General features: G+C 39.7%; 1 protein-coding gene across 1 annotated transcript; it reads left to right on the top strand.

The window, feature by feature from the left end:
* The first annotated feature begins 4,864 nt into the window (after positions 1 to 4,864).
* On the top strand, positions 4,865 to 9,774 carry prph (peripherin). The gene is made up of 9 exons (XM_017415976.2): positions 4,865 to 5,512; positions 6,754 to 6,814; positions 7,080 to 7,175; positions 7,305 to 7,469; positions 7,554 to 7,679; positions 7,785 to 8,005; positions 8,163 to 8,215; positions 8,870 to 8,943; positions 9,043 to 9,774. The coding sequence occupies exons 1-9, from the start codon at positions 4,884 to 4,886 to the stop codon at positions 9,103 to 9,105; spliced, it is 1,488 nt and encodes a 495-aa protein (XP_017271465.1). The 5' UTR covers positions 4,865 to 4,883; the 3' UTR covers positions 9,106 to 9,774.
* The last annotated feature ends 621 nt before the right edge of the window (positions 9,775 to 10,395 follow it).

Raw genomic sequence — 10,395 nt, 5'->3', positions numbered from 1 at the left:
AACATGAACAAAGACATGCAGCGATGAGGGGGGAAATAATCTGAGAGACGGGTTTTGATAACAAAGTGTGCATGTAGAAGTTCAAGTTAATTTTTTCCCCTATTTTTCTAAGTGCTTCATGTTGCTGTATTTTCAAATTTTTCCTTTTAGTGTCAATACCTCTACTTTTTTGTATAATGGTAAAGTAGGAAATGAGTTTTGCTTTAATCTAGACATAAGGATATGAGAACAAACTGATCATATCATTGTTTCTTTCTAAAATGAACATGTTGGGATGCCAAGAGGCAGTTTGGATTGACCAAATGTCCACAGTCCACATGAAATTAACAGACCTGTGTAACACTGCAGTACTTAATTACAGTAATTGCCAAACATGACCATTAATCATGTCCAACTATTAACTTGTCTCTTGGCCACATGAACCATCTCTGTTCACTCCTGACTCTATGGATGGGAGACGCTCCAGAGGCTCATTATAAAAAGATCATGTCTTCTGCAGAAAGCAAACCATCACCGTGAAAGCCACCACCTCTCGCATCAAACAGAGACTCTTTTTTTTTCAAATGACTAGCCATTTTTGATTTTTTTGTCGTGACTGTGGGCAGTAAAACTGGGTATGAGTCTGTGAGCGGTGAATATCACCCAGGAAACCACACAGCTCTGATTGAGCTGAACGCCTTGTGTTGCTCGCCACTCCCTGGCAACAAATCTTTAAGGGATGTAATTACCTCCATCAGTCCTCGACACTGCAGGAACCTTTAAAAAGATGTCACGATAACTATCCCTGCTGCCAATAATCATAATAAAACGTCACGGCAGAGTTCCTCTCTAACACAATTAATTGTTTCTAATTGTTGCATCTGTCAGGCATAAACATTATTTTCTGTACTTCAACCTAAAGCAAGTAGAGGAATAATATAAGAATACTACTTGCATCATTATTAAAATGAAGACTTTTGTTGAAATCACCACAGCAAATAACTGATAAACCTTTTGAACAGATATTCAGTCAAAACACATTAATCACCAGTTTAATAATAGTTTACATGCAATAACTTTATTTTTGCATTTCTTTATCCAAAACATCACAATGTGTCCTGTGGATAACAGATGAAGATACAGATGGAAAAGTTATTTTGTTTAGAGCAAAGTCAAAACTGATGAAAGGCAGGAAGTCCAAAAAACATAAACAGCAAACAGACAGGGTGAGTATGACAAAAGAGAAAACAAAACCTGGCATGAGAAACACAACAGAACAGAGACAAGGAACATCTTAAATCAACTGTTACGACTAACGAGGGAGCGATGGGTAATAGGTGTCAATCACACTAATTGTGTAGTAGAAAAAAAGCAGGAAACAGGCAAAGGAAACTAAACAAGAGCACAAATTTAAAACACAAACAATAAAACAAACTTGAGCTCATTTTAACAAAACTTTCCAAAACACCTTAACAAATGTCAGGGTTTTTATTCTCTGAGAATTTTGAACCAAATCTGGAAATTACATTCATTTACTGTTTCAAATCTATGTACGCATGCAGATATAACTGTGCTGTTGTCTTTTTTAAAAGATGCCTAAATCTGACCAGATTATTCATCAGAGACTCACTGGAAAGTGGATCTCATCTCCTCTATAATAAGAACTGTTTAAATCCCTGCTTTTCTGCTTGAGATATTTAAATGCCTGTTTATATTTGAAACATGACACACATACTGACTTCTCAGTCTTGAAATGGTATCAGATATTTCAGTGTCAAAGAAGCAAAATTGGATTCAAGGCTCCTGTGGGAATTCTGGGAGCAGCAGAAGGATCATTTGCTAATGGCGTCATCTGGCTGAGGGTTAGTATTACTCACAGAAGCCAGAATAAATTTAGAAAGTTACCCAGTTTTTGTCTGTTTTTTTGTTTTCACGTGTAAATTTATGGTCGTTACACCCCACCTGTCTGAAAATGCAGACTTGATAAGAAATCTTCCACAGAGGCCATAAAGGCAGGATGAAAAAAAGTGAGATTGGGTTTTGTACCGAGAGAGAGAGGAAGACAGACAGAGTGAGTCGAAGGGGGAGGGAAGGAGAGGAGAGAGTTACTGACCATAAAGCAGGTTGATTAGATTACAGAGCTTTGTCTAACGGGCCATTTGTTACACAGAGAAACAGACCTCGACTGCGGAGGCCATTTAGAATGAGGAGGAAATGTATGAATGTATTGGTGAAAATTACAAAAAAATAAGAGATAAGCATACTTTTTTCCACATGTGGGCTGCACTGTAATGAGCTGCAGGAAGAACGAACCCAATGTTAAATTTAAGATAAAAACTTCTGCTTGTAGACTGAAACGTTCAGGTAAACACACTCAACAAAATGCATGCTGATAGGTTGTTGAATACAGGAGAGAATGAACATACACAGAGGACTAAAACCAGCGAGCATCACTTGGGACACAAAGGGAAGAAAGGAAGAAAGTGCCCCACCCAGTCGACACAGAGCATGCTCTGTATTACATCAACTTCATGAAGGAAAGACTGTCTGCAGACCTCAGTTAAAATGGCCTGAAACTCAAACACGAGCTAAAAGATGTGAAGATGTGCCACCTCATAAACTATCATCCACATTTATGTTTCACGATGCCCTTTGACATGGCTGCACACCACTATATGCCTAAATAATCTGACTAAATAAAGAAAAACTTCAACCTACAGCTTATTGATCAGGAGTTGGAGAGTATTGATTTATTTCTCCTTCTCTACTACCGGCTTTAAACTGCCCTGATATATTTTTAATAATTTCAGTGACTCCTAAATGAATAGTTCACATCTGTTAAGGAGGGGTTCTGTGAAAAGGTTGTTAAAAATTTATATTCTACCTGTTCTAGATATCTCATTGAACAACCTCAGTTTGGTGAAAAACAGTTTAATTCTGACCTGATTGACGAGTTAATGGCTAGTCTGAGCGGGGCCAAGACCAAAGTGGATGGCAATCTAAAAAATATAAAAATAAAAAATAGTAGTTTATTACGAACACCCTTTAAAAACCTTTAAACCACTGTCAGTTTCCCATTACATTGTTATTATGGCAGAAATATTATGATATTCCTGCTGAAAGTGCCCCAAAGTGCTACAGCCAGCTGCTGCTGCTATTTGTGCTTGCAAAAAATCAGTGTATATCAGTGTAAGGCAAAACTGATGGTAATGTAAAGGTTAAAATTTATTTCTCCAAACTGAGGTCGTTCAAAAAGCCATTTACAACATGTAAGACACTGATTACTCAAAACCTTCACACAAACACTGTCAGGATTTGGGTTTTCTTTGAGTTTTTGTATTCAGTTTGTTGCTTTTATTGTCTTCATGTTTCAGTTTGAGTTTATTGTTTATTTAATTCAGTTATCTTTGTTAGCTTTGTCTTAGTTCAGTTCTTGTTCCTCGTGTCTTTGTTTCCTGTCATCATTCATTTCTCCTCAGTCAGTCTCTTGTTTTCCTGCCACGCCCATCTTCACCTGTTCCTACTTGTAATCACTCACCTGTGCCCACTTCACCTAATTACCCTCTGTTTTAAAACCCAGTCATTTCCTCCACTCACTGCTGGTTCATTGTCACTTCATGTGCTGTCTGATTGTCCATCTCGTCTTGTGTCTCAGGTTTGCTTGTGTTTCTTTCCTGGATTCTGTTATGTTTAGTTTTGCTTCCATGTCAGCCTTTGTTTTGTGTTTATTGTAAATAAATTAGTTTATTTTCCTTTTTGAAAATGAGTCTGCACTCTGGGTTCGCCTCCTTCTCCACCCATCATGACAAACATCCCTTCAGCAGATCTGAACTATGCCTTTAATATGTTTTTTAAACACTGGATATGAAAGCTGAACTTGCCTGAAAACTCTAAAGACAAATTTTCATGCTGAAGATAAATCAAATATGTTTTAAGCAATAAGGAAAACATAATAGTACACAGCAAAATACAAAGTTATGTTGAACTAAATGACATCATGGATCTATAGGCCTGTAGACCTGCCATGACAATAGCCATTATTTGGGCTGTTTTTCAAACCTATTTTTTATTTTTATTGTCTTATTTTAATTATATTTGTCCGTTTTTGTTTTTCTATGATGAGCTGCTTGACCGTTTGGATAAATAAAGTATTTCTCTCTTTGTTTCTTTCTATTCTGAGTCTACAGGAACCTGCTTTCGACCACACATACAGAGGAACTAGTTAGAAAGCTTCCGCCCTGACAGGGGTTACTGGACATATGCTTTTCCAAAAGGATGAAATAACTGCAGAGTCATGGCTCTGCCCCAGACGGCCAGAATATCAATAAAGTATTCCATTACTGTAAAAGGAGAGACAGACAGGGAGGGGAGAGGCATGGAGACAAATGGACGGAGAAAAGAATCAAATCAATGGATCCGTGTGATTCGGTTTAGCTTGGAATTTCAGATTCTCTCACTGAGAGGCAGAAAACAAAATCTTTCACAAACACATTTCAAAAATTTTCATGCTAAGATCATTTATGAAAAGCCAGGTTAAAATTAATAGTTGTACACATAGGAATAATATGGAAAACAATTAAGACTTGATTTATTGCTTTGCAAAGTGGCTGTGAAGACATTATTAATGAGTGATGGAAAGGGGAGGACATGCTCATAGCTTTAGTTATCGAGGCAGTAAGAGGACGGCCGGTCTGGCTTCCTGCCAAGCTTTCTGGTTAAAACGCTGGCTGGAGATCAAGCTGGTGAAAGTGCAGAAAAAGGCAGTGAGGGGCAGGGAGTGGCCAAAGCCTGTGTGGTGATGAACGGAAGAGAAAGAAAGGGTGGAGTGAGGAGAGATGAGGGAGGGGGAGGTGTGATGCTCAGAGGGCCTGAGCGTATAAAAGCTCTCCGCACTCCTCAGTCTGATGTCCTGTTGCTCCAGGAGCATTTCAAAGCCTCCAGCTCTCCACCTTTCATCAGCCACAGACAACAGAACAAGAACAACCATGAGCCATTCTTCAATGCATACCTCCACCTCCTACAGGCGCACTTTTGGAAGCCCACACCCCATCACCCTGTCCTCCTACACCCCCGTGTCCTCCCGGGTTCCCATTCCTGGAGGCCGTTACATGCGTTCGGCCTCACCTGGGGTGATGTCCCGCCCCTCCACCTTCCACCAACAGCGTTCCCGTCCCAGTCCCCAGCCTCCTCGACTCTCCTACGACAAGGTGGACTTCACCTTGGCTGAAGCCGTCAACCAGGAGTTCCTCGCCACCCGCAGCAATGAGAAGGCCGAGCTGCAGGACCTCAATGACCGCTTCGCCAGCTACATCGAGAAGGTGCGCTACCTGGAGCAGCAGAACGGTGCTCTGCTGCAGGAGCTGAACCAGTACAAGGGCCAGTACCAGCACGGCCAGCCCAACCGGGCCTCAGAGCTCTTCCAGGAGGAGCTGAAGGAGCTGAGGAGTCAGATGGACGCAATCGGCAAAGAGAGAGACCAGTACCAGCTGGAGAGGGACAACCTGGCTGAGGACCTGGCTCTTCTCAAGCAAAGGTCAGTATCAAAGTGGCCAGAAAAGATGACGGATGGCCCTCTGATCACAGTTAAGGTTGAAGAAACTAGACTCCAGTGATGGTTTTGGGCGTGGCACAAGATTGTGATGCTGAGCTGCATCAAGTGTGCACACCGCTGTCATGCATGATTAAAATACACATGCTTATTAAATGTTTAATGAGGTAAAGAAAAGAAACTGAGAAACCGATAGTTTCAGTACAAAACAGCCAACTGTGACATATTATTTAAAGCCTAATTCAGTCAAGCCGAGAAAAAAAAAGTGTCTGTAAGCAAAAGGGCTTTTTAAGTACCACAACTTTACAGACTTTTACAAAACAAAAACAGAAGGATTCATGAGAGATGAGCTGAGAGAGGTGTTAGGGTGGAGGGACAGGACATTGGGTGGGGCTGGCTGAGAAGCAGGGAGAAAAAGGGGAGAGGAGAGGAAATGGGACCGGAGTGAAAGGGGTTGGGTATCAGGAAAAAAGAAAAAAAAATCAATGTGACTCAATAACTCCATTAGGTGTGTTTCAATGTCCCTCTCTACTGATGGGATGGTGCCAGAGAGCCCATTAGGACAATGGGGCCCGGCGTAACACAGCATGAATTAAAGATGAGGACGGAGGACATACTAATACTTTATGTCCATCCTGGGCAGGACCGCTGTCTGACCGAATAGATGAAGTTCCACATCCTCACACACAAGTGATCAATCAGAAAATGAGAGCAGAGGATGAGAAAACTTAAGAATAGTTCATCACAGGTTATTTTTAATGTCTTATGATGGCAATAAATTGCAGCATTAACCTTTTAACAAGAAGTCAAGGTTGGAAATGAATGAAACAGACCCTTTTCATTTCACTGTCTTTGCTCATTTTCGCTCGACGGTCCAAGAATAGCACCACCTTGGAAATGTTACGTTAATCTTTTTAGGACTGTAGAAAAGAGGAAGTGTCTGTACATAATCTAATTGGGTTTGTGCAGATGACCTTAGCGAAGTGCAGCCATGCCACATTTAGATGAAAGGAGCAGCTGCAAACCTGAATGTGAACACCCCCAAAGACCCTTTAATGGGACAGGGAATTAACAGATTGATCCAGAAAGCTTTTTCCCAGCTGATGCCTTTGACAGTAAGGGATATCCTGCTCAGCAAATAAAAACAACATTACATATTAACTAAACTGAACTTCAGATTCTTGGTGCTTTACAGGAGTTTGTATAATATATTGTCCTGCTCTCAGGTTGGATGAAGAAGCCCAGAAGAGGGCGGATGCTGAAAGTAACCTGGTTGCCTTCCGTAAGGTAAACACTGAGGTCATGGATAATTATTATCACACTGATGGCAGCGTCTGTGGTCTCAGATAACAGATCTAACTGATTAGCTTTGTTATATCTGCAGCCCACAGTGTCATAATAATATGACTGGGCAGATTTCTAGATATATTGACTTTCTAATGCTGTGAATATTTAATAAAACTAAAAATAATTACAAATCAAATGCTTAATAGTGGAGTTTTTGCAATAGGCTTTAGTTTGAGGCTTTCTTTGTGTCTTATAAACCAACCAGGATGTGGATGATGCTACATTGTCCCGTTTGGAGCTGGAGAGGAAGATTGAATCCCTAATGGACGAGATTGAATTCCTCAAGAAACTCCATGATGAAGTAAGTGATACTGCCTCTGCACTTCTTCACAATAGATTCCTAATAGATTTTTAATCTTATAGACATTAAAAAAGTGGATCTTACCTTCTGTATGTGCTTCCATTTGTTTGCAAACGCTCATATTATCAGGAAATCCAAGACGTACAAGTGAGCGTCCAGACCCATCAGCTGAAAATGGAGGTGGACAGCAGCTCCAGGCCAGACCTGACCGGAGCTCTGAGGGACATCAGAGCTCAGTACGAGACCATTGCCTTGAAGAACATGCAGGAATCTGAGGACTGGTACAAGTCCAAGGTGTGTGGACGGAGCAGGCACACACAAGCACATGGGGAAGCATTCATTTGTTCACTTTTGTGCTCTTTTGTTTTGCTCCTGCAGTTTGCTGATTTGACTGAGTCTGCAAAGCGCAACACCGACGCCCTGCGGCAGGCCAAGCAGGACGCCAATGAGTCCAGGAGGCAGATTCAGTCTCTCAACTGTGAAATTGATGCAATGAAGAACACCGTAAGAGCAAATACCACCTGTGGTAATCTACATAAGTACATTATACACTTTTAATTATGTTTAATCAGTTTTGCTGCCGTCTGTTTTTTTTTTTTCTTTTCTCAGAATGAAGCTCTGCTGAGGCAGATGCGTGAAATGGAGGACCAGTTTGGCAACGAGATTGTCAATTATCAGGACAACGTAGGCAGACTTGAGGACGAGATTCGCCACCTGAAGGAGGAGATGGCTCGCCACCTTCGGGAGTACCAGGACCTCCTCAACGTCAAGATGGCTCTGGACATTGAGATCGCCACTTACCGTAAACTGCTGGAGGGCGAGGAGAGCAGGTGGGGGCAAACGTTGGATTAATTCCAGTTTTTACAGTTAGGAACACTTTTTTGTTGTTGTTGTTTTTCTGTTGTCTCTTTCTGAACCAAACTGCAGAGCTGTGCAAGTTCAGTTTTAGGGCAAACCATGTTTCATTATATATATTTTTTCACATAGGATCTCTGTTCCCATCTTTAATGTTGGCATGAGCAACCACCTTGGTGAGAGAGGTAAGATATATCATTTTATTTCACAGAAACAAATTTAAATTAAAAGTCAAAAGGTTTATTTGTGTCTTTGACACAAATAAACAGGGGTACCAGTTGTTTTATGGAGGTATTTTCTCTTCTTTGACCAACCTTTATTTCAGCAGCAGTTTTTAGTTTCTTAGCAATGTTTTGTCTCAGTTAGGAAACTCGCTATCATTTTATCTTCTTTACTTTATGCTTTCAGTCTTTATGTAAGAATTATTTTCTTCCAAAGCAGTGGTTCCTCTTTAGGCAGATTGTTAAATCAGAAAGTTTTATGCCAGTGGCAGAAGGAGAACTAATCTAGTTATTACTAGAGATAGTTTAGTTCAGATCCTTTAAATTGTGGTTCTGTGAAGAGACTAGAACAAAATAGAATAAAATATAACATTTATTCATCCCTCAGCAGGGAAACTCACATTGTCGCAACAGTGAAGGTGTTGATCAAAGTAAAAATACCAATGCAAAAAGACACAAAGGCACTTAATACAAATTAAAACTAATAAAAAAAAAACTGTTAGTGAAAAATAACAACTATAATCGTAAAGAAAGTACCAAACCCCTGTAAATGTTTTCTCTCAATCTATGAATTTGAAGGTAAATTTTTCAGCTGTGGTTTATTTTGAAATTTAACAGACTATGAAAAGACTCCGGACCCTCAGAGCAAGAAGACTGTGGTAATAAAGACAGTGGAGACCAGAGATGGAGAAGTACAAGGATTTTACACAATATAACTTTGTCAACATTCCCATAATAATGTTTAAAAATCAACTTTTTTATACAAACGTCTGTTTTGCTTTTTTCATCAGGTTGTGAAGGAGTCCAGGAGGGAGAAGGAGAGTGACTCGGGTAAAACCACCAAGGACGAGTAGACGAAAACTGTGAAATTAGATAATGTGCCATGATAGGAAATAAGATGGATAAAAAATAAAAATAAAAACAATTCTGGCGCATCTAGTTCTCATTCCCATTAGTTATGTGTGTCATTGTCTAGCGACGTGTTCCTCTGCAAAGGTGCAATGTTGGATAAATCCTTTTAGACAGTGTGACTTTGGTGCTATATAAGCCACTGAACTTTTGCTAAACACCCGTCTTTGTCCGTAGAGCTGTTCAGAACTCCTTTATTACTGTACCACTCGAGGCCTTGATTTACAGTGCAATCCTGTGGAAATCTATATGGCAGATAATTAAAATGCAGACAATAAATAGGTAAATCCAGGATTTTAGTACTGTATGTCAGACTGTAGGTATGATTACTAACAAACATGCTGACACTGCCCTTTGGCCAACACACCTTAAAAGACAGAATAAGATTTAACCTAATCTGTCGGCTTTTGTTTTAGACGCTTTGCTGCCCTCTTCTTGTTCAAGCAACCTTTTAAACAAAGATGTGGATTAATTAATGAACATTTAACAGACAGGAAATGCTGATAGTGGAAATGTGATTATTTAAATAAACTTTTGCAGAATGAGCTTTTCGATGATGTGTGTTTCTGGCACAATTAATGAAAGAAATTGTCTGTGCAAATAAACTTCATTAGCGCAAGTATTTGTTGTCCGTCTGCATTATTACTTTTAAAGTAGTAATTTCTGTGTTTGTCAAGAATTATTTACCTGTCCACAAGAAAACATGACATGCTCTCCACAGTGTTCAAAAGAGTCTTTTCTGCAGCACATCTCATTCCAAACTGTGTGACGTAATCAATAAAATAGTTTTCACGTGAACCACAATTAAACTTTTGACTTTTTACACAAAATTACTCAGCTTTGGCAGTGACCTCACATTTAACTTAACCACATTCCAGTTACAAATCAGGAAACCACTAGGATTTGTTAATTATTGTGCTCAGTAACCAGGTTAACTATTTTTAACAATACAAGCCATTTCATTGATGTATTTCTCTGCATTTTATGCATTCAAATGCTTTAGCAACATGTTTCCTGATCGAGGTAGTACAGCACTGTGTATGACTGATTAATAGAGAAACAAACCTATAGAAAAACCTATATTTTTCATGTACATGCCTTAACACTTTATTTGCGTTCTATTTTGAAACTTGTTTATATGAGTGAATAAGTAACTAAATGAAAGTGATGAGGTACATTTCAAAACAAGCTGGCCGCTGAAGCTTTTGTGTGTGGAGTTAGTGTGTTTACTCCTG

Source organism: Kryptolebias marmoratus, linkage group LG4 (assembly GCF_001649575.2).
Source record: "Kryptolebias marmoratus isolate JLee-2015 linkage group LG4, ASM164957v2, whole genome shotgun sequence".
In the NCBI taxonomy this organism is placed as follows: Eukaryota; Metazoa; Chordata; class Actinopteri; order Cyprinodontiformes; family Rivulidae; genus Kryptolebias; species Kryptolebias marmoratus.
The sequence above is the reverse complement of the archived record's forward strand: the minus strand, read 5'-3'. Positions and strand labels throughout refer to the sequence as shown.

What these genes read in the sequence shown, in the direction of transcription:
- prph (XM_017415976.2), top strand. Translation starts at nt 4,884, where the DNA reads ATGTCCTGTTGCTCCAGGAGCATTTCAAAGCCTCCAGCTCTCCACCTT. An exon ending in ACCTGGTTGCCTTCCGTAAG is followed by an intron (nt 6,815 to 7,079) that starts GTAAACACTGAG and finishes TAAACCAACCAG; the next exon opens with GATGTGGATGATGCTACATT. An exon ending in AGGACTGGTACAAGTCCAAG is followed by an intron (nt 7,470 to 7,553) that starts GTGTGTGGACGG and finishes TTGCTCCTGCAG; the next exon opens with TTTGCTGATTTGACTGAGTC.